At 47.1% G+C, this 25455-nt stretch overlaps 1 protein-coding gene across 4 annotated transcripts in view; it reads left to right on the top strand.

Annotated features, from left to right (window-relative positions):
• THADA (THADA armadillo repeat containing) overlaps positions 1-25455 on the top strand; it is a 1551972-nt gene that overhangs the window by 1410539 nt on the left and 115978 nt on the right. For all 4 annotated transcript variants that reach the window (XM_069233992.1, XM_069233989.1, XM_069233988.1 and 1 more), the window contains 2 exons: positions 7596-7749; positions 21702-21833. In XM_069233992.1, the coding sequence (XP_069090093.1) occupies positions 7596-7749; positions 21702-21833 (286 nt within the window). The remainder of the gene's footprint in view (positions 1-7595; positions 7750-21701; positions 21834-25455) is intronic.

Raw genomic sequence — 25455 nt, 5'->3', positions numbered from 1 at the left:
TGCACATCTGGGGTAGAAAATGCTGACCTCCCCTTGGCCCCCTCAGTTAAGGCAATCTGCCAATACCCAGACGTCAAATCAAATGTGCTGAGGTATTTGGCAGCTTCCATCCGATCTATGAGCTCATCAGCTCGGGGGATGGGGTGTGCGTCAGTTTTAGTGACCGCATTCAGACCCCAGTAGTCCACACAGAACCGGAGTTCTGGGGTGGCACTAGGAGCAGCAGCCTTTGGGACAAAGACCACATGGCTGGCCCAAGGACTGCTAGAAAACTCAGTCACCCTTAGGGCTAACATCTTAGACACCTCATCTTTGAATGCAAGCCCTGACCTTATCAGTCACCCTGTAAACCTTCTGTTTAATGGGTGGACAGTCCCCAGTGTCCACATCATGTGTACACAAGTGTGCGACCCCTGGGATCAGGGAGAACAGGGAGGCAAACGGACCCAATACCTGGCAACAGTCCCTCTGCTGTTCTGAGGTCAGGGACCACAGACCCATCTTTCTCTCCAGCAGACAGGAGGTCAGGAAGAGGTTTGCTCTCTTTGTCCACCCCATCATCTGTTGCTAGGAGCATGGACAATTCAGTCTGCTCAAAGTGGGGTTTAAGACGGTTCACATGCAAGACCCTTAAGGGGTTCCTTGGAGTCTGCAAGCCCACCAGATAGGTGACTTCACTCTTGCGCTCCACCACCTCAAATGGCTCAGTCCACTTTTCTTGGAGCGCCCTAGGCTCCACTGGTGCCATCACCCACACTTTTTGCCTAGGCTGAAACTCGACCAGAGTGGCATTCTGGTCATTCCAGGTTCTCTTGCACGAGAGCTCTGAAGCGGGCAGTCTGGTTTTGGAAAGTCAGCATGTAGCTAAATACATCCTGGGGAGGTTTACTGGGGGCTTTCTTTAAGCCCTCCTTCACCAGACTCAAGGATCCCCTAACAGGGTGGCCATACAGTAACTCAAAAGGGCTAAAGCCAAACCCTTTTTGAGGCACCTCCCTGTAGGCGAACAGAAGGCATGGCAAGAGGATGTCCCACTTCCGCATCAAGGGCTCTGACAGGCCCATGTTCATGCTTTTAAGGGTGCGGTTGAATCTCTCAACCAGACCATTGATGTGGGGGAGGTAAGGAGTGGTAAACATATAAGCTACCCCACACTCGTGCCACAGAGACTTCATATACGTGGATATGAAGTTGGTAGCCCTATCAGATACCACTTCCTTGGGGAACCCCATGCGGGTGAAAACCCCCATCAATGCATGACCCGCCACAGGGGAAGTGAATGATCTCAGCGGAATGGCTTCCGGGTACCAGGTGGCATGGTCCACCAAGACCAGGATGAACCTGTTGCCCATGGCTGTGGGATCCAGAGGCCCCACAATGTCAATACTGGCCCTTTCAAAGGGGGTATACTAGCTACTGGAAAAGGTTGGAGGGGAGCCTTGCACTTCCCACCACTTTTGCCACTTGTCTGACCTGAAATGAGCATCTGTGTGCCTGTGCATTAGGGGCCAGTAAAAGTGGGTGACAAGCCGTTCAAAGGTCTTGTCCTTCCCCAGATGTCCACCTAAAGGCACATCATGAGCCAGACCCATTAGGAAGGCTCTGAACCACTGGGGTACCAAAAGCACATGGGCTGACCCAGGCTCAACAACCTTAGGCTTACTATATATACAGGAGGCTGTCCTCCCAATAAATCAGGTGAGATCCTGGCTCCTTGCCAACTATGTGGTCTGCAGTCTGCTGCCGCAAACCCACTAGAGTAGGGCATGTCCTCTGTGCCTCACAGAAGGCCTCCCTGGTGGGTCCCCCTTCCTGCTGCCACTGTGACAGCTCAGGGACCTCCCCCAGCTCAGCCACCTGTTTCCCTGTAGGCTCTGGTGCGTCACCCTCAGGCTCCGCCTGCTCCCGGACAATGCCAACTTCTGGGGCTGTTTTCCCACACCCCTTGCCCTTCCTCTTTTTGGCAGTCCCCTGGGCCACTGTTTCAGGCTCCAGGGGCTCCTGACAAACCTGACGGGCTGCCATTGACCTGGTGGATATGCATACCCACCCAGGCAGACCCAACATCTCCAAGTGGGACCTGTGTTCCACCTCCTTCCAAGGGGAATCCTCCAGGTCATTGCCAAGCAAACAATCCACAGGCATGGTTGGACTCACAGCTACCTTCAAGGAACCTGAGACCCCCCCCATTCAAAGGGAACCTGCGCCCACTGCAACTACTTGGTGAAGTACACAGGGATCGATCTGCTTTTCAGACACCAAGTGACTCCTCACTGTAGTCACACTGGCTCCTTTGTCTCTCAGAGCCTTCACCCTCTGTCCATTAATGGTCATCCACTGCCTGTACTTTTTAGTGTTCTCAGGCACGAGGGTTCTCTGGACCATCTCACTGTCCCCTAGCGAGACAAGGGTCATCTAGCTGGCTCCCACCCACCCACCTGGAAGGAACTTCTCCCAAACGCTACACCAGCCAAACACTGGGACTGCGCACCAGTGGGTGCCGATGTACTCTTGTGGCATTTGGGGTCCCCACCTCACATGACCCAGCTGGTCACATGCATAACACTTACGAGGGAACCTCCTTCCACAGGTCTCCCTTTGGAGAACCATGACTTATTTTCACCAAGAGGCTGGGAATCCTGACCCTGGGGTCTAGGTTGGGGCTTTTTAGAGAACTCCCCCGGTTTACCTTTATCCCTCCCCTTTCTTCTGAGAGGGACCCTGCCCACCCTTGGCGTGGTCTCCACCATACCTCTCCTGGACCCTGGTGCTCTCCTAGCGGTCCGCTTCCTGCGCAAGCTTCCTGAGGTCAGTAAGCTTGCTGTCAATCAGGTGCTGGCGCAGTTCTGAAAAACAAAGACTATACAAAGCGATCAAATTGTACATCCCCTCAAAAGTTGTTACCTTAGTGCCCATCACCCAACCATCCAGTGACCTTCAAAAAGAATCAACACATTCCAACCATGTTTGGGATTCCTTCCTCTTATAGGACCTAAACTTGTCCTTGTACTGCTTAGGGGTGAGACCATACCTTGTGAGTAGGGCGTCCTTCATGATAGAGTAGGTGAGCCCCTGAGGATCCCCTAAAGATCCCCTAAGGATGTCAGAGCATCCCTCCCCTCTACCCCAAAGTGCTTCCACAGACCCGCCCCCCCAATGTGCTTCAAGGACCAGATTCATATAGAGAGCAGACTCATACCCCTTGAACCACAAGATTATGTCATCCTTCACTAGGTCTTTAGGAATCTGTACCCTCCTCTCAGGCTACCCTACTGGACTGGCTCCTCTGATCCAGCTCATGAGCCAGAAATAACTTTTTCTCTTCCATGGCCATCCCCATCTTTTCCAACTACAACTGGTGAGCCCTCTCTGCCTGCCTGTTCTGCAACTCTTCAGGATCAGACCCTTGGATGACACACTGCTACCTGCCCTGTAGACCCTCTCCCTGAACATAACAGGCCGACCCACTATACCACCGTGAATATTCTGCGCCTCCTCCTCCTCCTCACCCTCATCTTCTGTGTGCCCCCCAGCTGCCCCCTCAGCTTCCATGGCTGTCACCCAGGCTCTCACTGCCTTTTTTCGGCTCCTCCTTCCTGGTGGGGCTCTTAATGGGACAGGCAAGATCCTTACAGAACTGTTTCAGTTAGGCAACTGTGTAACTCTCCAGTTTCCCTAAATCAAAAGCAGATCCAGCTGATGCCTCTCCAGATTGAGACATGATGAGGAGTTAAAAGTGCAAAGTTCCAAAGGCAGAAAACGAGTTCCCAAATGAAGTTCAAAAGTCATTAAAGGATTACCACCAAATGGAAGTGGGGAAAAAATCCAAAAAAAGAGGAAAAAAGCAAAAATCACAACGACAAGTTGTATGTGGTCACGTAATGGTCTGCACTGAAAACAGTAGTGTACACTTAATTACTGTATGTCAAGTACAAATACAAGTCCAGTCCCATTGCTGCTACCAATGTTAGAAATGGGGTCTTTGGTTGGCAGTCAGGTTACCCTTTGTCCAAGCAAGGACCCTCACTCTAGTCAGGGTAAAGGAGAATCATGCACGAGCAGGTAGGCTTAACTTTGGAAGCAATGTGTAAAGTATTTGTACCAACACACACAGTAATTCAGTTAAAACACTACACAATGACACAACACAGGTTTAGTAAAATAGGTAATATTTATCTAAACAAAACAAGACCAAAATGCCAAAAATCAGACATGCACAAGTCAAGTTATGAATTTTTAAAGATTAAACTAAAAAATAGAGCTTAGAAACACAAAATGCTTCGATGAGGTGATAACACGGCGTCAAGTCATTCCCAACAATCCAACGCCAATGGCACCGGGTACGGTGTCACGAAGACCCCCTGGTACAGTACCTTAGTAAAATGTGAAAACAAAAGTCTTGTGGATTTTTCTACATGGCAGCGTCCCAAAGTCCATAAAGTGCAGCCCTCACCATTCCAAGTGGGACGATTTTGAGAGTTAGCCAAGCTCTCATGGCCCAAATGTAAAACCAAAAACCAAAATAATCAAATGTCCTCTTGCTTGCCGTGGGATAAGATGTTATAATGTGCGGGAGAGAGCTGAAAGACTGTTACCCCCTTCAGTTGGGGTGGGGGCATAACCAGGCCCATACTGGTTGGTAGCCACCACCCCACTATTTTTCTATTTTTTTTTTAATTCCCTGGCATCTTGTAGACTTTCTTACTCACCCCCCCCCCCCGGGGTGAACAACTATGGCCCCATTTATTTGGGGTGGGGGTATGGCCATACCCCCATCCTCTTATTTTGGAGAAAACAAATCTTCCCTGGTCTCTGGTGGGCTTTCTGTCCCCCCTTGGGGGCAGATGGGGCTTCCAAAAATAGGCCAATCTGCCCCCAAGGGGGGCATATATGGCCAACAGTAATGTGCCCACATGGGGAGCAACCCTTACCCAAGGGGCTGCCCCCTAAAGAAAACACACACATCAATCCCTGGTGCGCCTAGGTGGTTTCTGCCCCCCCGAGGCCAGATTGGCCTAATAGAAATACGCCGATCTGCCCCAAGGGGAGCAGAAATGGCCTCAAATAAATTCCCCCCGCACCCCGGGGAACGACCCTTGTCTAAGGGGTCACTCCTGTTGCATGAAATTGATGCAAAAAATAAAGATCCCTGGTGTCTAGTGGTTTCTGCCCCTCTTTTGGGCAGATTGGCCTAACAAAAATCATCCGATCTGCCCCCGGGGGGGGGGGACAGCAGAAATGGTCAAAATACAATTTGCCCCCGTTCGGACAGCAACCCTTTGCCTAAGGGGTCGCGCTCCCCACCTCTAAAAAAGAAAAAAAAAAAAGAAAAATTATCCCTGGTGCCTAGAGGTTTCTGCCCTCCCCCCTGAGGGCTGATCGGCCTAATACCAATAGGCCAATCTGCCCCCGGGGGGGCAGAAATGACCTAAAATAAATTTGCTCCCCACCCTCTGGGGGAGCGACCCTTGTCTGAGGGGCTCTCTCCTTTTGTGAATTTGCCTTCAAAGAAAAACTCCCTCGTGTCTAGTGGTTTCTGCCCCCCTTGGGGGCAGATTGGCCTCATAAAAATTAGGCCGATCTGCCCCCAAGCAGGGCAGAAATGGCTTAAATATAATTTGCCTCCTAGGGGAGCGACCCTTACCTAAGGGGTCGCTCCCCACCTCTAAAAAACAAAAAAATGAAAAAAAGAAAATTGGTCCCCGACGCCTAGAGGTTTCTACCACCCCCCGGGGGCAGATCAGCCTAATAACTATTGGCCGATCTGTCCCCAGGGGGGCAGAAAAGGCCTTGAAAAAAATTGCCCCCCTGGGGAGTGACCCTTGCCCAAGCGGTCGCTCCTCTTATGCCAATTTCTGTTGATAAATAAATCCCTGGTGTCTAGTGGGCATTTCAGAAGCCGAATCGCTTCACGATCCGGCTTCTGAAATGCTCTGAGAGACTTCAAAGGGAAGGAAATGCCTGAGCTTCCAGCGCGATGGGGAGGTGGCCTCTGATGATGTCATCAGACATCACTGGGGGTGGGGGTTGGGGGAGGAAGGGGAATGGCTTCCCCTTCCATCCCTGCCCTTAAGCCCACGGAGGGAGCGCTAGCGCTCCCTCCGAGCTCATGTCCAAGGACGTAATGGTTACGTCCTCTGCACAGGATCACTGTGCCAGTGGACGTAACCATTACGTCCCCGGCACAGAAGGGGTTAAAGGCAGCCCCCATGTTAACCTATGAGAGAGATAGGCCTTGCACAGTGAAACCCGAATTTGGCAGTATTTTACTGCCAGGACATATAAAACACATTAGTATATGTCCTACCTTAAACATACACTGCACCCTGCCCATGGGGCTACCTTGGGCCTACCTTAGGGCTGCCTTACATGTAAGAAAAGGGAAGGTGTAGGCCTGGCAAGTGGGTACACTTGCCAAGTCGAATTGGCAGTTTAAACTGCACTTGCAGACACTGCAGTGGCAGGTCTGAGCCATGTTTACAGGGCTACTTATGTGGGTGGCACAACCAGTGCTGCAGGCCCACTAGTAGCATTTGATGTACAGGCCCTGGTCACCTCTAGTGCACTGTACTAGGGACTTGCTAGTAAATCAAATATGCCATTCATGGAAAGCCAATTACACGTACATTTTACATAGGAGCTTTGCACTTTTGCACTGGTTAGCGGTAGTAAAGTGCCCAGAGTATCAAAAACAGAATCCAGCACACATCAACAACCTGGGAAACAGGCAAAAAGTTAAGGGAGAGGACACCAAGGATGCCAAGTCTAACAGGTACAGGACTAACACTGCTACATTAAGATGCATGCATTCTTGTAGGCTAAATTATGCGGTGTATGAGGTTGCATTGAGACAATTGGCATCACATTACAGATTTATTTTAAATTAAAGCCATATGCATCTTTATGCTCTTCAATCAGACCTACACAGCACCGGTAAACTTCTAAAAACATACGATGCTCGATGTTTTCAGCATGGTGTCCGGACTACTTTATGGGTTTATTTTCCATGCAGCGCGATCGCGTTGCATTTTACATAGTGCGATCGTGCTGTGTTTTTTTTTTACAACGCTAATAGCTCTAACTCGAGCAAATGAGAGACCCGTTGCATTGAAAATGCTTGTTGTTTCTGGAAGTAGGAATTTCTAAAGAACCCGTTTTGGATAACTTAAAAAGAGCCCTCTGTTCTCTTTTCTCTAAGCTGCAGATTTGTCCTCGCTGGAAAAAACAGTTCTAATTTTGGAACTTATCAGCATAATAGAAAATACCCAAAGAATTACTGCCTGCATCTTACTTTCATTTCTATCTTATTGCCGAGCAGAAGGTGACCGTAAACTCGAGCGCTGAACTGTGCAGTGTGCACGATGATTTTGCATGATACAACTAAGAAGGGACATTTGTTTTGACAAAGCAGTGCAGTAGCAACTGCCAACCCCCCAGATACCGCTTCAGAATGTATTGTGTATGATTTTACGTGGCTTTGATCTCACTGTCCAGCCAATGATAATGTTATCTTTGTACCAGTTAATGTAAGTCATTTTGTTTTTCGTCTTAGTCAGATATGCACTTCTGATTTTTTTCTGTAAATATTTTTTTAGTCATCAAAACTGATGGATTCGGAGTTAAAGCAGTGGGTTCGATTGGTGTCTAATTGCTGTGTAGATGAGTCACTCAGCGAAATACAAATGGGAGTTGCAGAAGTCCTAATTGAAATTGCACCTGTTCTACTGACAAATCAGAATCTTATTCTTGGTAAGTAAATTTGGTAAGACCAAAGTCAACATTAGTACGTTTTTGCCTCAGAAATCAGAAATACATTGAGGAAACCATCCATTCAGTGATTATGAGACATCAAAGCTTTATTATCAGTTGCCCAATGTGTGTATGCTTTTCAGTATAGTAGACTGAAAGCAGAGGATGTATACTGTAGTGTTTATCTACTTTGTTCAGGCACCGGTGATGATAATCTAGATAAAGAAGTGTTCTATAATTACACTCAATGACTTTTTTAAACACTATCAAATGACTTAGACCACTACAGTCGGATTTCTTCTGATGAGTATGAGTCTCAGCTTGGGGGGCGCGGAGACTGTAGAGGATCCAGACATATGAACCCTGCCATTCAGGTGATCAGAAACCCACTCATAGGAAGATGGCCACCTATCTTTCTGTTTTGGATCCTACTGCAATGTACTACCATACAGAGAAGAAACCCTTTTCTGAAGGTATGCTTACCTGGATAATGGTATGCACTAGTGGAAGTTGGTGTTTGTGACCAAATGTCAGAGGACACAGGCCTTGTCCAGACATCTTAAAGTTGGGTTTGTGCTGTGATCCCGGACAAAAGCCTTTACAGTGCACAGATGTGGATTTCTGTGCTTCCTTATCCAGCACATGACATAATATAGTGATTGAAACAGGTCTCTAAAACAGGATTCAAAGATGTTTCTTTGCAAAGAAGATCTTGCAGCCTTCATATGTGCTGGCAGTATGGACACTACAAGTCTCTGAGCAGAGAGAGACAAGCTATTAGCACAGAAGAATTTTCATTCTTGTCTTCGGACCAGTTCACATACAATGATACATTGGAAATACAAACACACTATGGAATCCTAACTGCAGGGTAAGGATTCAGATCACATGCTGGAGATCTTGTGATAAAATAAGTAGACCAACAGTGATGGATGGAATGCTTGAATTAATCTCAACCACTGGTAATTACTTTGGTTGTATCGCGCTCCATCGTTATTTTACACACCATGCCACCTCAGTTTGAACCCAGCTATATACATATCAGTCTGATCCTGCTCCAATAGGAACAGTCCAGCCTAAACTGCCAAGCCAGGTCCTCCGTGAACTGGAGCACAAGCAACCCAGGACCAGTTTTGCCCTAGTTATGGGCTCATCAGCCGGGTACAGCTTGGGTCTAGTGAACCAGTATGCATGGGACCCATTCCTGGGTATACCCGTCCCACTTAGGGTGACAAAATAAGTATACAAAACAATGATAGATGGGATGCTTGAATTAAACTCAGCCACTGGTAGTTACTCAGGCCTGCATCCCAATCCATCATTATTTTGCACACCATGCCACCTCAGTTTTGACCCAGCTATATACAAATCAGTCTTGACCGTGCGCCAATAGGAACAGTCGAGCCTGAACTGCCAAGCCATGGTATAGGAAGCTGGCTCTGTATATACTATATCAAAATGAGGAATAGTGTGCACATAGTCCATGGGTTCCCCAGAAGTTTAACAGAGGCAAAAGTAGATATTACTAATGCTCTGTTTTGTGGTAGTGTGGTTGAGGAGTTAGGCTTATCAGAGTATTTCACATATGTATCAATACTACCTTGATTGGAATTGGTAAGTTGTAAATTTTTTTGAATAAATGGCAATAATCTGTTTTAAAAGTTGACAGTGCAAATTTCAGAACAGTTCCTGGGGGGAAGAAAAGTCAGTACGTTTTGCAGGTAAGTACATCACTTACAGTTCCAGTCTCTGGGGGTTAGGAAGTCCACTGGTTGGGGTTAAAGTTAACCCCAAACACCCACCACCAGCAACACGAGGCTGGCTGGGTGCAGAGGTCAAAGTTGAGGCAAGTTTAACATGGGCTCCTATGGAGACTGGGGGCACTCTGTTTCAGATCAGCTGGCAGGTAATTAGCCGCTTGTTCGGAAGGCAGACCTGAGGGGTTTAGAGGAGCACTGGGGGGCCACAACTAAGCACCAAATTCACACCTTCAGCAGCGCAGGGGCGGCCGGGTGCAGGGTCCAAATAGTGCGTTGGGCTCCCAATGCATTCCTAAGAGGGGACCCTGGGGGGGTCACTCAGATGCTGCAGGCTGCCTCCATGCGGTCGGTTCAGAAAACCCACAGGCTGGACAAGTAGGAGGGGCCGCCTGCTGAACGTTGCTGCACCGAGTTCGGGTTCTCCAAGGCCTGGGGGCTGCGGGTGCAGTGTACCTCTAGGCATCGGATATCTTCGTCCGGAGCTTTCGCAGTCAGGGGGGAATCCTCTGGATTCACACTGCAGGCGTCGTCGTGGGGGGCAGGAGAGGTCACTCACTTGGGGATCCTCTCTAGCCAGTTGGGTCACTTGGACATGGGCTGGGAGTGTCTGGTTCAAAGTGGTCAGGACTCGGGGATCTGGGGAGGCTCTGGAGTCCTTAGATGTAGTTTCTTCTTTGACAGTGCCGCAGTCCACGGGAGTTATTGCTCCTCTGTGATTCAGGCAGTCCTATGGAGCTTGGCAAAGGTCGCTGGACCTGAAGGATGCGTCGCTTTTCTTTTGTAGGTTCTGTGAAGCAAGAGACAGGCCGGTTGGGCTGGGGCCAAGTCAGTTTTCGTCTTCCCTCTTCTCTGCTCGGACTTCAGCTTAGCGGTCCTTCTTCTTTCTTCTTGTGAAGTCACAAGGAATCTGACGACTTGGGTTCAGGGGAGCCCCTAAATCTTGGATTTAGGGGCATTACAGGGGTCAGAGGACAGTAGCCAATGGCTACTGACCCTGAGGGTGACTACACCCTTCTTGTGTCCACTCCCTTTGGGGAGGGGGACACAAACCTAACCCTATTGATCCCTGTCCTTCAAACTAAGGTGGAGGATTCTACAGGGAGGGGGTCACCTCAGCTCTGGACACCTTAGGGGTGGTCCTAGCTGGGGTGGTCACTCCTTCCTGCTTTCCCTAATTTACCCGCCGGACTTGCTGTCAAAAGTGGGGCTTTGTCCGGAGGGCGGGCAACTACACTAGCTGGGGTGCCCTGGGGCACTGTAACCAGAGGCCTGAGTGGTTGAGGCTCACAGCCAGGTGTTACAGTTCCTGCAGGGGGGAAGTATGGAGCACCTCCACGCAGTGCAGGCTTTGTGTCTGGCCACAGAGAGCCCAAAGGCTCTCACCCCATGTGGTCAGAAACTCATCTGGAAATGGCAGTCTGGCACAGACCTGTCAGTCCCGCACTAGAAGTTTGGCTAAAATACAGGGGCATCTCTAAGATGCCCTCTGGGTGCATTTTTCAATAAATCCAACACTGGCATCATTGTGGGTTTATTGTGCTGGGAAGTTTGATACCAAACTTCCCAGACTTCAGTGAAGCCATTATAGAGCTGTGGAGTTCGTAATGACAAACTCCCAGCCCATATGCTTTATATGGCCACACTGCACTTACAATGTACAAGAATGGACTTAGGCACTGTGGCGGCATATTGCTCATGCAGCCATGCCCTCACCTGTGATATAGTGCACCCTACCTTAGCACTGTAATGCCTGCTAGAGCGGTGACTTGCCTATGCCACCGGCAGTGGTCTGTGGGCATGGCACCCTGAGAGGGGTGTCATGTCGACTTTGCCTTTTTCTCCCCACCAGCAGACACAAGCTGCAAAGGTAATGTGTATGTGCTTGGCGAGGAGTACCCTAGGGTGGCATAATACATGATGCAGTCCTTGGAGACCTTCCATGGCCACAGGGCCCTTGGTACCATAGGTACCTTTTACAAGGGACTTATCTGGGTACCAGGGGTGTGTTGATTGTGTAAACAAAGGTACAGATTTTGGGACTGAACACTGGTGCTGTGGCCTGGTTAGCAGGGTCCCAGCACACTCTCAATCAAAGTTGGCATCAATATCAGGCAAAAGGTGTGTGTGTGTGTGTGTGTGGGGAGTAACCATGCCAACAAGGACACTTTCCTACACATGAAACTTGTGTTGCCCTGAGGCATGAGCTCACACCACTAAAATGATAGGCCAAGAAATTGGAGAAAGCTTCACTGCACAAATATCTACACGTGCCAAATTCATTGTCCACTCACACACCAGCCTCTTTCACATTCTGTCCTCATGGACCAGGTCTTTCTCAGCTCCTACTAAGGATTTATTATTTCATTTAGAAGCCTTTACATAGTGAAGAGATGCTGAATAAAAGAGAAGTAAAATAGCAGGTTTAGAGATTTAGCATTTCAGGATATCAAAGAAAATGCAACTGAATGCTCCATAACATGCTGTGGGCACTGGAAATCACAGAAGAACATACACCTACCTACTGTACAAGTGGCCATGCTTGTAGGGATCCCTGGGGCCCTTACTGTTGTATGTAGAGTGCTGACTGTTTTTTTGGGACTTTGTGTGATCATTGGCGGTCCAGGCGCCTTTGAGAAGTCAATAGAAATAGCTTTCCTTGTAAAAGAGAATAAAGAAACAAAAAGTTTTTCTTAACTGAACTTTATTCAGTCCCTTTACTTTGTCAATCAAAGGGCATTTTCCTTCAAACTGCTGATCTTCTTTTTAATTTTTCTCATCTTTCCTTTGCATCCTGATCAATTCACTAAATTCAGAGGCCATGTGTCTATTAGTCCTATTTTAGATGTAAGTTTTAGATTATAATAACATCAATTGCAGTGCAGCCAGGTGGCTCACAATAGCATTTTCTGTCAAGCTATATATTTAAATAATAATAAATCTGGGTGCAGAGTTGGCCAGCTCATAGCAGGACGTGTATTTCTAGCTCTTTTCTGGGCTTTCACACCTGTGACCTCCCTACCTCCTCTGGGCGCTGAGATGGTCATGTTTTAATATCATCACTGAGGGCAAGTGATGGTGTATGTAAACGTCACACAATTAAAAAAAAAAAATACAGATTCCGGAAGAAACAGCAGAGCTCATCTTCCTCCCCACAGACCTTTTCGAGGTGAAAGCTGTTACTTACCACTTATAGAGCTGATCCTTTTTCAGAGGTCCATCAACCCATCATGAACTTATGACCATGCCCTAGGAATGGCAGACATTCCTGAAAGTGTTGGAGATGGTAGGATATGAGCACAAGAGTGCCCATTACGGCCAGGGCATATGCCATGATGCCCAGGAAGTGCACACACAATGGCCAGTAGTAGTCTGGCAGTGTCCTGGGAGCTGTCCTCCACTGTGCATCAGAAAACCTGTAGCATGAAGGACACTGTGACAGATGATACTCACAGGTTCCATATGAGTTGCAAACGTTTGCAGAGCTTGGAGGTCTAGCAGCCTTATTGAAAAGGTGTGAAGCACCTAAGTGGGACTGGCACACAATGGACTGTCCCACTCCAGCACTGTTTTTAGAAACAGTGGCACTGCTATTCGTGGCATTGTTTTACTAGAGTTTATGACACCTTACTAGAGTCCCTCACTCCTCTGCAAGTGAAATTTAAGGAAATTCCTCCGGTCCTAATGAAAGGGGGGACACATGGGCCACTGCGTATCGTAAGAGTGCCAGTGGCTGTTTCTGCTTAAACTGATAAATAAGAAACGTTTATTGTCATCTGGGAAAAGATCCCCCCGAGAGTCGACCTTTGGATAATAAAACATGCTGTACTATTTGATATTACTGTTCCATAACACATACATTAAGAGACGAGAAGTGAAGAGGTTAAAAGGAAGAGTGTTACAAGACCATACATCCAGAGTCCATTGGATAATGAGGTATAAGTATGCAGGTGCAAAAACGGAAGAGACACATAAACTGAGTCCTTCATTGAGGCAGAAGTCAGAGGCATTCAGCCTGGTAGGCCGTGAAGCACCTAGCCATCTATGAAGGGATTACTTGACTTTGATACTAGTGTAGTGGATTATGAGGGGTGTAAACTATGTGTATGGAAATATGGGTTAGAGTTAGTCTGACTTACAGATTTACCAAGTGGACCTATCGGTAATGCTGGTCTTTGAATAACCACCTCGAGAGTGAAGTAGGAACACTGCAGGATTGGAGTTTGGCAGAAACAGGGGAAAGGGTAAAGAGAGACGAACAAAGGATCTCGTCTTTGTAGTCGCTATCATGCTCGTCCTCGTCTGGTAAGTAGGTGGCAGATACAGGCACCGCAGTAACTTTACAAAAAACGTTTTAGGGTTTGGCGGAAACCAGGCATTTAAAATTGAACTTTGTGTAGCAGCCTCCTAGTTATGGTATGCTCCACAACCTATCAAGATCCAGGCATGCAAACCAGGAAACCCTGTAGACCTGGATATCTGTAACTGAGGAGGTAAGCAGGAATATACAGAGACAGAAGGACATCAACACTTACCCAGGAACTACCTAAGAACTGCTGTATGAGGGAACTGGAAAAGGGAGAAAAGAACAAAGGGTAAGGGGACAGAAAATATGGTGATTGTTAGACCTGAGAGCCTTAGGGTGGTCACCCCTAACCTTTTGCCTGCCTGCCTGCTTCCCTCCACTTTTTGGACACTGTTTTTGCTGGTTTTAGGACTCTGCACACTTACCACTGCTAACCAGTGCTAAAGTGCATATGCTCTCTCCCTTAAAACATGGTGACATGGGTTCATACACAATTGGCTTATTTAATCTACTTATAAGTCCCCAGTAAAGTGCACTACATATGCACAGGGCCTGTAGATTAAATGCTACTAGTGGGCCTGCAGCACTGATTGTGCCACCCACATAAGTAGCCTCTTAACCAGGCCTCAGGCCTGCCATTGCAAGGCCTGTGTGTGCAGTTTCACTGCCACTTCGACTTGGCATTTAAAAGTACTTACCAAGCCTTAAACTCCCTTTTTTATACATATAAGTCACCCCTAAGGTAGGCCCTAGGTAACCCATAGGGCAAGGTGCTATGTAGGTAAAAGGCAGGACATATACCTGTGTAGTTTATATGTCCTGGTAGTGTAGAACTCCTAAATTTGTTTTACACTGCTGTGAGGCCTGCTCCTTTCATAGGCTAACAGGGCGACCCTCATATACTGTTTGAGTGGTAGATTCTCATCTGAAAGGAGTAACAAGGTCATATTTAGTATGGCCAGAATGGTAATACAAAATCCTGCTGACTGGTGAAGTTCGATTTAATATTACTATTTTACAAATGCCACTTTCAGAAAGTGAGCATTTCTCTGCACTTAAATCATTCTATGCCTTACAATCTGGCTAGGTTAGTTGACAGTGCCCTTGTGCATTTCACTCAGACAACCCCAAACACAGGATGCTCAGTCACACCTATACAAATCTGTATACTAAATGGGTCTTCCTGGGCTGGGAGGGTGGAAGGTCTGACACTTGCATTTGAAAGGACAGTGGCCTGCCCTCACACAATGGACTGCCAAACCCCCTACTGGGACCCTGGCAGACAGGATGGAACTGAAAGGGGACCTTGTCAACTTCTAAGCCACTCTTTGAAGTCTCCCCCACTTCAAAGGCACATTTGGGTATTTAAACAGGGCCTCTGATCCTACTAACTCAGACACTTCTGGACAAGATACCACTGGTGAAGAAACTCTGAACCAGATCCTGCAACCTGACAAGAGGAACTGCCTGGCTGCCTAAAGGACTCATTTGACTGCTTTTATGCAAAGGACTACTGCCCTGCTGTTGCTTTGCTGCCCTCTGGCTCTGCTGAGAAGTGCTCTCCAAGGGCTTGGATAGAGTTTACCTCCTGTTCCTTGAAGTCTCAGGACCAAAAAGACTTCATCCTGAAAAGAACTCCTTGTGAGGTGAAAATTTGACACACAGCCTGCCAGAAATGACGCACAGCCTGTATCGCGGTGAGTAAATCACTGCATGCTGAACCGGAACAATGCAGCCCGGCTCCCCGAGAGGGGATCGACGCAGCACTTGCATTGCGACCGGAACTTTGACGCACGGCCCACTGGATCAACACATAGCCGAGCCAGAATGACACAGCCCGATTTCCTGCGAGAAGAATCGACGCAGCACCCGCCGTATGACAGAATTTTCCCCGCATCATCCACCGGATCGCCGCAGCTCCTGTTCACTTCATCCTGCACGCCCAGGATTCCTGCGCATCGTCCCCAGGGCGTCGGAATACCCTGCAACCTGAAGAGGATCCAAGTCAGCACGCCGGAAATCGAAGCAAACCCTTCCCTCCGTGTAAAATTATTGACGCATCGTCTATGTGCGCCCGGAGAAACCGACGCACACCTCCCCGTTTTCCATGCATCTCCTCCTCTACGGTCCCTTGCGGAGAAGTTGAATGCAAACCAGGTACTTCGTGCTTACAAGAGACACTTGTTGTTTTTTTAAAGACAAAATACTTTTTTTTATCTTTCTCTGAAGTGATATTTCAACGTGTACTTATCAAATCTTGATTGTTTTTTTACCTACATTTAACCACATAAATATTCTTTATTTTTCTAAACCCTGTGTGGTGTATTTTTGTGGTGTTATACTGTGTTATTGCATAATTTATTGCACAAATATTTTACACATTGCCTTCTAAGTTACGCCTGACTGCGCAGTGCCAATCTACCAGAGGGTGGGCACAGGCTAATTTGGACTGTGTGTGACTTACCCTGACTAGAGTGAGGGTCCTTGCTTGGACAGGGGGTAACCTGACTGCCAACCAAAGACACCATTTCTAACAGTGATGAACTGTGCGGGAGCGAAATTCCAGCTGCAACTCATGAAGTATTGCCAGGAAAAGGTTCATTTTTGTACTGATTCTAACTGCTCAGGAAGTCTTGCCCTATAGTCTCTGATGGGCCAACTGCAGCAGGCCCGTGATCCACAACCTCCAGACTTCTGATCTGGTAATTCTGGAGGTAACGTGAATGTAATGCTGCATTGAGTGAATGGCATTTGGGTCTGTTCGCTCTTGTGGTTTACTATTTGTAGTGGTAACATACGTAGTCCTTTGTTATTATTCTCACCCTAAGCCCAACACCTGACAGTGTGTTAAATGGCTAACAATACTGCACCATTTTATTTTCACTCTTTCAGGCTATTAATTTTTTTCTGCCCTAGGAGATGATAGTCTGTCTCGCTTACCCCATATGAGTCTAGGTGGGTAGGCCACTGATCCCATGGGGACATTCCATAATGTGCATTAACAAACATTTAGTGATGTAGCTGACAGTGCTTCCATTGTAGCTGTTCAGGCTGAAGTGGCTCAGTTTCAGCAGTGGCTGCAATGCTTACATGTAGCAGAGATGTGTCTATAGTAGGTACAGAAAGGCTAAGTCAACACCAGATTTTTAGGATATCTGTGCCAGATAACATTTTAAAACATATTATTTACACCTTGAGTGGTTATCGTGAACGTGTGGCGTGGACCTAGCCTTTCTGCAATAGTATTGAACGAGCTAAAGTTATAAGTCATATAATGTCAACATTTCACAATCTATACACAACAATTGGCTATGTCACAGCAGTGAGAAAACTGAAATACTCTTTCTGGGACAGTCAGTCCAAGCCTACTGTTCTTGTCTGGGTCTGCTTCTCTGTGACCACCCCTCCTCAGAAAGTTCTAAAAGTCTGCAACCGTGGCATGCTCTTGGACAGTGAGCAATCCTTCACAATAGTTTCTGACTTTTAATAAAAACTAATTCGTTTCTGCTTTTGATCACTTAAACCTTCTCAGAGTGAACCCACCTCTCTTTCAAATCTCGCAAACCATTGCCTTAATTTGTGCTGTGTTTATCTCATGTCTTGGTTACTGCAGTATTCTCTAATCAAATTCATCAGGAGGCGTCAGTGGACTCCCAGTGCATCGTGATCTCCGTGATGACGTTGCAGTCGTATATAGGTGCCACCCAGGCGCGCTGATGTCAGTTCTTTTCTTTCTGTGCCAGCCTATGTGCAGATCCAGAGAGAGCAATCCTCAGTCATTTTTTGACTGACTTCAGCCATTTTGTCGAGATCTTGATGATGTCGGTGACGGATCCGCACCTCATGTGTTTGTGGTGCCCAGAGCGCGACCATGACCCGAAGTTGTGCTCCGAGTGCTGGGCCATGAAGGATTTGAGGGAGCGGTCTATAAAGCTCATGGCAGCCCGGCGCTCGACTCCACGCTGGTCTCGATCGAGAGGGAGGTCACGAGACCGCTCACGGAGTCATCACCATTCTTCTTTGTCCCATTCAAAGTCCTCGAGGCATTCATGTAACAAGAAGAAGAAGCCAAAGAAGAACAAACATTCTTCGACTTCGCCCCGTCGCTCGGATGATGCAACGCGGGAAGAGCATTGACACTCTAGGCCTCTGTCTTCGGAGCCTGTTTCTGGGCCTACTTTGCACTTTCCCGAGTTTTCAGGAGCCGGAGCGACCCCTGCCCAACTTAAAAAATTCTGTGAGGCCATTCGTCTCATATTTGGGTAGAACGACACCCCTGGGATGCCTTTCGGCCCAGTGGTGTTTGAAGGGGTCCCCTCTGGTTCCGCACCAACGGCTTCGGCCCTGGCTCTGGAGGGCCTCTCAGGGTCCGTTGTTGGATCTGTGCCGACGTAGGTCGTGCCAACACGACCTCCCATGGCGCCCGCAAAGACGTTGACACTTCCGACATCAGTCGGGCCCACGATCGATGTTGAGCCCTTACTTATACCCGACTCTGACCCGGAGGCGGACCGACGTTGTTCACCGATTCCATCTTCGACGGGGCCTACATTCCTCAGGTTGAATTCTTCCCCCTATGCTTAATGGTGCAGATACAGGGAAAGTGTGGGGGGGGGTCGCTGGACCCTTTAGAATTCCAGCAGGAAGACTCTGAAATTAACTGAGCACAGAGATTGGGTGAAGCTAGGGTCTGGATAACTCTCCTGATGCTGGCATGCTTTCTCCCCCTACTGTGGCTTCGGAGGAGGGAGCATTGTATTCAACGGTGGTGCTAAAGGCGGGTGAGGTCTTCGACCTTGAGCCACCTTCTGTGGCAGTCAGGACTCGTGACTGAGGTGCTTCAGCCTGGGCCTTCCACCTCGGAACCTCTTCTACCTTTTAATGAAGCCTTCACTGATGTCCTTCTGGGTGCCTGGTCCAGACCCAGCACAGGGGCTCCTGTGAACAGGACGATCGCCCGCCGTCATCGGCCTGTTTCAAACGACCCTAAATTCCTTTACTAAACATCCTACACCTGATAGCCTTGCCATCCAGGTTTCTTCTTCGTTGAGCTCATTCCCATCCGCACCCCTGGTTAGGGAATCAAAAAGACTGGATCAACTTGGGAAGAAAATGTTCTCTTCCTCCAGTCTTGCATTGTGATCTGTGAACACTGCATGCCTTTTGGGCCGATATTCTCATATCCTAAGGGTCCCAAGCATGTCTTGTTATCTATTGTTTGGGAACAGACCTACGTCAGGGGTCCGAGCAGATCTGTATAAATGCACCTCTCATAGACAGGTAGTCAGAAAGATTCCTACCAGATGCCATTGACACTGTCCATGCTGCATGTCGCCTTGACGCTGAACCAGTCTTCATGTCCCTAAGGAGTCTGAGCTACAGACCTCATTCCAAAGTAAGGAGGGTTGGGTGGCTCTCCTCATGGACATGGCATTGGTAGATTAGGTTTAACACACCTAGCTCTCTTTTAGGTTACAGATTAGGTTCATCATGCTAGGGTATTTTGAGCCAGTACTTAATTGTCTGTTGTGGCTTCTCACTTTAAAGACATCCTTTCTTATTGCCATCACCTCTGCTCGCAGAGTGAGTGAGCTCCAAGCTCTTTCTTCAAAGCCACCATTTCTATTTGTCCTTCCTAACAAAGTGGTTCTTCGCCCTAGGGCTTCTTTTCTCCCTAAAGTGGTCACGCCCTTTCATGTGGGCCAACCCATCACTTTGCCTACTTTTTACGCACCCCCACATCCTTCTCATGAGGAGGAGAAACTCCACCGTCTGGATCCAAAAAGAGTGTTGGCATTCTACTTCAGTCGTACCAAAGACTTCTGTGTGGACAATCAATTATTTGTCGGTTATGTGGGTGCGAAGAAAGGACGGGCAGTGCAGAAGCGGACCATCTCTCGATGAGTTGTCCTCTGCATCAAGATGTGCTACACTCTGGCAAAAAGGCAAACCCCTGAGGGTTTGCGTGCTCATTCCATGAGCAACTGCTGCAACCACTGCGTTTGCACCCGGAGTTCTGGTCCTAGACATCTGCCAGTCTACAACATGGGGATCCCTGCACGCGTTCACAAAGCACTACTACCTGGACAGTCAGGTCTGTAGAGACGGCTACTTTGACCATTTGTTCCTGCAAGACTTTTTAGTCTGATCTTGGTTCGCAGCCAACCTCCGAGGATGGTATTGCTTGGGTATCTTTTCTATGGTAAGGAATATGCAACTAGAAGTCTCTATCAGATTAACAAGTTACTTCTCTTCAGTAATGAATTATCTGGTAGAGACATTCTAGATACAGATTCCTTACCGGCCCACCCATCCTACCTGCTTGCGAACTGATTTCTATGGTCAGGGATTCCCTTTTCCGGGCCCTAGTTTTGGCACACCAATATCAGTGTTCTTGATGGCTCCGCACTACTGACGTGGAAAGTCGTGAAAGGAAACTACCGTCAGCGTGCTGCCTATATACGTCCGCGACGTCATCCCAGGGATCATGGCACCAGCGGCGCATGCAGAGTCGACGGACAGTGCGCAGGAATACTGCTCGAAGAAAAATGTCCAGATCCAGTGTGACGCCTGGGGGGAACTCTAAGGTAAGGAATCTGCAACCAGAATATGTCTCTACCAGATAATTTTTTAACGAAGGTAAGTAACTTGTTTGTCAAGCAGACAAGGCTTTCAGTGCTAGCCTTTAACTCTTCTGCTGGTCCCGGGGCTTTTAGTTTCAATTCCACATCTGGCCATCGCTCCTACCTCCCCATCACTTGTGACTGTGTGGAATCTTCTGCATGCTCTACCACCTTCTTATCAGCATATGGGCTTGGTAGATTCCATCAGTTGATAATATGCCATTGGCAACCTATTGTCTGACATCCAGAATTGAATTTGTTTGCCCTCATGTACCTGATGCCAAGGATTCTGAAGTTGCTTCTGTATGGCTTGTAACGCTGTATGAAACCCCAAATAAATGTATAGCTCCCCCTTTTGTATGGACCACCAAAAACATTTTGAATGAGGCCCCATGTTTATTTAACATCAATACACATGTGTTTCATTTATGCTGTGTGACTCTTCGCAACACAATTGTATGTAGTTTTTTGTGGACAGTTCATTTCAATCTTAACGCAATAACTGGGCCATTTATTCCCCCCTCCCCCCAATTATAATTGAAAAACTAAGACTCTTCTTTAGCTCAATTTAAATTGAATAGCTGGTGAAATTTATTTTCTTCCATTGTTAGTCAATAACTGATGAAATATTGTTCTCCCTTGTAAATCCATGACTGGTACAATTTATTTTCATCTTTATCATTAAGTAACATTGCAGCTTAGCCCTTCTGAACATGATGTGCACCCTTTTGCATTACCAGAAAATGAGAATGGAGTACGTTATTTTGTCCTGCGGCTCAAACTATTTGGGAAATGGACATATCTGTGTCAGGGGGGAGGGGACTTGGAGGCAGGGGATGTTGAACTTCTGTGGAGACCTCGCTTCCAAAATATCCTATTCGTTGCCTTCACAGCCCTCTTTTCATACAACAGTATCAGCTGTTTTAGGAAGATCATTTAGAAACATCCCAATGTTAAAATCAAACCTATTTAATTTCAATGCAGCATCATAATACACAGCCAAATATAAGATCAAGTACACAGGCCTAGTTCTGTGCTTCAACGTACACAGACAATATTACTATGATGCTACTTACAATGTGTTTTAAAATGTTGGTAAGGTCCTCATTTACATTTTGCACCTATCTCAGCTCTTAATTAACCCCTTCAACTGTTGGTGGATAACTGGCAACTATATATGTTTACATACAATATTTATTGATGGTCTCATGCAACATCGTTCTGTGCTATTTATTTCAACAAAATTATTCCCTTGAATATTATCAGATTTATCGGATACGTTAATCCTGTGGAATTGCATATTTATGCTGCTGCAAAGTGAAGAGCCTGCAGTCCGGGATACAACCGCAGACATCATTAGGGTGCATCATTGTCAAGAGCAGAGTCGAAAGAAAGCGAGTAAGTTATTTATTTACATTTTACATTGTGTCATGATTGTCCTCCTTAAGGCAACCATTGCATTACATGTGTTTGTTTTTGTGACTTTCTATGGCTTTTTCGGAGTGCAGGTAGTGGAACAGGCACCATCAAGGGCAGACGCTCCTGGGAGCTGATTAGCCCTAGGCCCCGCATGGTGGAACTATTTTACATTTGTAATGAAGGCTCTAGAAGGTATGTCTGTACTGTTTAGGGACTGAACGAGAACTTTTCGGGAGAATCCCTATCAGGCCGCCTCATATACGGGAGCGTAACAATCCATGGAAGGGCATTTCTTAGGAGAAGGTTTCTGACAGCCTGGCTTCCTTTTTTCTAATCGTTCCTTTGCCTGTGCAACAGAATCCACTCCCCTTATAAGCATGTGTTAGGGCAAGCACCACACTGTCCTGTGTAGGCCCAAGTCATGCCTTTACAGTCCACGCTGAATTTCACCACCAAAGCTAACACCACTGAACCCAAATTCACTCAGATGGATAACTGCTTCTCACTACCGACCTCTTAGACCTCACCAGGGTATATTGATGTCTACTATTAATGAGAGTAGACCATTACTGTGCCATATGACCACAGCCATAGGCTTAACACTCCCTTTCTCACATTGGGCATCGTGCTCCCAATGTCTGTTACCATTCACCACGCTGTTAGGGGTTGACCAACACGGTCAGCAGCCAGTTGCCGAGAGAGCTGGCGCTCTTAGGTTCACTTATTAACAACTACACACCTGTTAACACTGTGTTTGCATTAAGCTGTAGACCACTTGCTTTTCATACACCTGCCCTTTAGTGCTGAGCTTGAAACGTGACAGTTGTTTTTCTTCGAAGGGAGAGTTTCAATTTGGAAGTGTCTTATGATACCTTCTCCCGAAACAAAGAATGCACCACGACACAAACTTCACCTCATGATGTGTTTTCCTGACATTGGATTCAGACATGTCTCTGAGTGCCGTGTCCGGCTGCACACCGACGATTATAGTTTCATGCTGGATGGACGGGGCATGGGACTGAACATTGTGCTGAAGCCGTACAGGAGTGGCACACAATGTATATTTCAGCTCATAACTGTGAGTCCTTTGAAGATTATCCAGGACGCTCCACATAAACTGCACCCAAGTCTGTGAAAGCTGAGGGCAGCACATGCCCTCAGTGCGCTGGGGAAGAGATTGCACCTCCATCATCAGAGAATCCTTCCTCCAAGGATTCTACCTCGAGCTGTGCCTTGGCTACATACTACGGAATGCCCCACGAGAACCTTGCCTTGATCGAGGAACCAGAGCGCCACCCCGGATTGAAGAACCTTTCCTTGAAAAAGCCTGCAAAGATTGCACTGCCTTCCACCGTCAAGGCTATTCCCTGCTGCAGAACATTGTTGAAACTGGAACACCCTCCCACTCTCAGAACCAAAGCTTACAGTCTGGAGTCCAAGAGCCTACCACCACACCTTTGGTGCTAAAAGAGATTTCAAACCCAAAAACTGCATCAACGCCCATCACTCCCTCTTGTCCCCTGGCAGATGACAGTAGGTAACACACTATGACATCAATCCTGACAGTAGTCATATTTTTGCATGGCTGTCTTCCTCCATTCATGATACATCTAAAAAAGAATGATCACATTTGAAGAGGGTATTTCAGAGAAACCTATTTCCTAAGAAAAGAAAATCAAATGTAGGCTTCGTACTGACTCCAGCACCTCTGTCCCCAGTACTCGTATTCAAACCAAAACTAAGAATCATCAACTAAAAGGCAACCCTATAAGGAACAAGAGGCTCCTGATGACATGGAGGTTGCATGACATGCTTCTTGGATGGATCCTCGAGACAGCACATCCTTAGAGCCATACCATACAGAAGCCCCTTCACCAGATAACACCTCTGCATATCACTCTGCAGTAGCTAGAGTTGCAACACATGTGAAAGAGGAGCACACTTTCTTAAAAGCTCATTTCAACACTGAAAACCTATTCCTTTTACTTTTGTGCTTAAGATGCTCCAAAGACAAACTTAAGGACCCTGCAAAGGCTTGAGTAATCATCTCCAGAGTGGAAAAAAAAAATGCAAGGCGACACCCAAAGCCTGCCTTATATTTTATCAGAGCAATGATCCACCAAACTGCATAGTTGTGCAAACAGCATGTAAGAGGGCTCTCTTGCAAGGCACAGAACAGACACTTCCTACTGGCAAGAAGAGTACGAAAATAGATGCTAAAGGGGAAAGAGTGACTTTAGGAGCTGCCCACAATGGCACATCACCAGCTCTATGACACTACTTACCAGATGCAGAAGGGATCTGGAGCTGTTAAAACATCTTTGTGACACCTACTGCAAAAGAGCAGCAGAAAATGTTGAGTAGGGGAAGGTTATTTCAAAAGCAAACATAGGCTATACATTAGATACTGTGGCTACAGCACTCCTGCAAATCAGTATTAGCATCTTACCATGTAACCACGATTGACTGATAGATTTCCAGAGGTATTACAGCACCTCATCACTTTACCTTTTGATTATGTACATCTGTTTGGGCAACAAGGCAGTGCTTGAAAAGATTAAAAAAGGACACTGACACAGCATACATTATTTGTGCACCAAAACAAAAGCGGATCAAGACAGGGTTTCACTGGCCACCAACTTGTACTAGGTCCAGTGCAGTAACTGCTGCCCTAAAACACAATTTCAACCACAGCAGCAGTATTTTCAAGACAATTAGTAGTCTTAAGTCCATACCAAAGAGACGGTTTCTGTGGTGGTAAAATCAGAGGTTTACAAGGCAGAGGCACCACTGGCTACAAACAATCATTCCCTTACCTTTTACGACTTTCAGGGGGACGACTGAAGTTCAATCTGCAGAAACCAAAAAAGTGATGTGCAAGATGCTTGATTTAATCTCAGCTGGTAATTACTGTGGCTGGATCCCAGTCTGTTGAGTTTTTTGCCCATCATACCAACTCAATCAGAAAACAGCCATTTGAAAATCAACCTTTGTCCTGCTCCAATAGGAACAGCCCAACTCAAACAGCCAGACTAGGTCCCCTATGGACAGGATTACAAGAAGCCAAAGACCAGTTTCGACCTATTTGGACTTCTTAAGCAGGGTGTAGCTTGAGTCCTCCTATAGCACAGTGAGCCTGGCATCCAAGCTGAATAATCTTAGACCATTCTTGCTTGCTAATACCTTTTATGCAAAGTTACATTGTACATTGTGTTGGCTGGCTCCTTCAGGAAGAAATTGAAAAGTTACTTACCTTCGGTAATGCCTTATCTGGCAGAGACAATATCTAGTTGCAGATTCCTTGCAATAGAATTTCCCCCCGGCGTCAGTCTGGATACTAAGATTTCTCGAGCAGTATTCCTGCGCGCCTTCAGGTGGAGTCGATCGGCTCCATGTCCGCCTGCATATGATGTTGCAGGTCATCTATAGGCGCCACCCTGGTGCTGACGTCCGTTTCTTTTCACAACTTTCCATGCCAGAAGAACAGAGCCATGAAGAACACTGACTACACTGACCAAATCAAGGGCCCTGAAAGGGAGTCCCTGTCCCTAGAAATCAGTTTGCAATGTGGGGAGGATGGGTGGGTCAGAATCTGCAACTA

The sequence above is a fragment of the Pleurodeles waltl genome, chromosome 5 (assembly GCF_031143425.1).
Source record: "Pleurodeles waltl isolate 20211129_DDA chromosome 5, aPleWal1.hap1.20221129, whole genome shotgun sequence".
NCBI classification, from domain to species: domain Eukaryota; kingdom Metazoa; phylum Chordata; class Amphibia; order Caudata; family Salamandridae; genus Pleurodeles; species Pleurodeles waltl.
The sequence above is the reverse complement of the archived record's forward strand: the minus strand, read 5'-3'. Positions and strand labels throughout refer to the sequence as shown.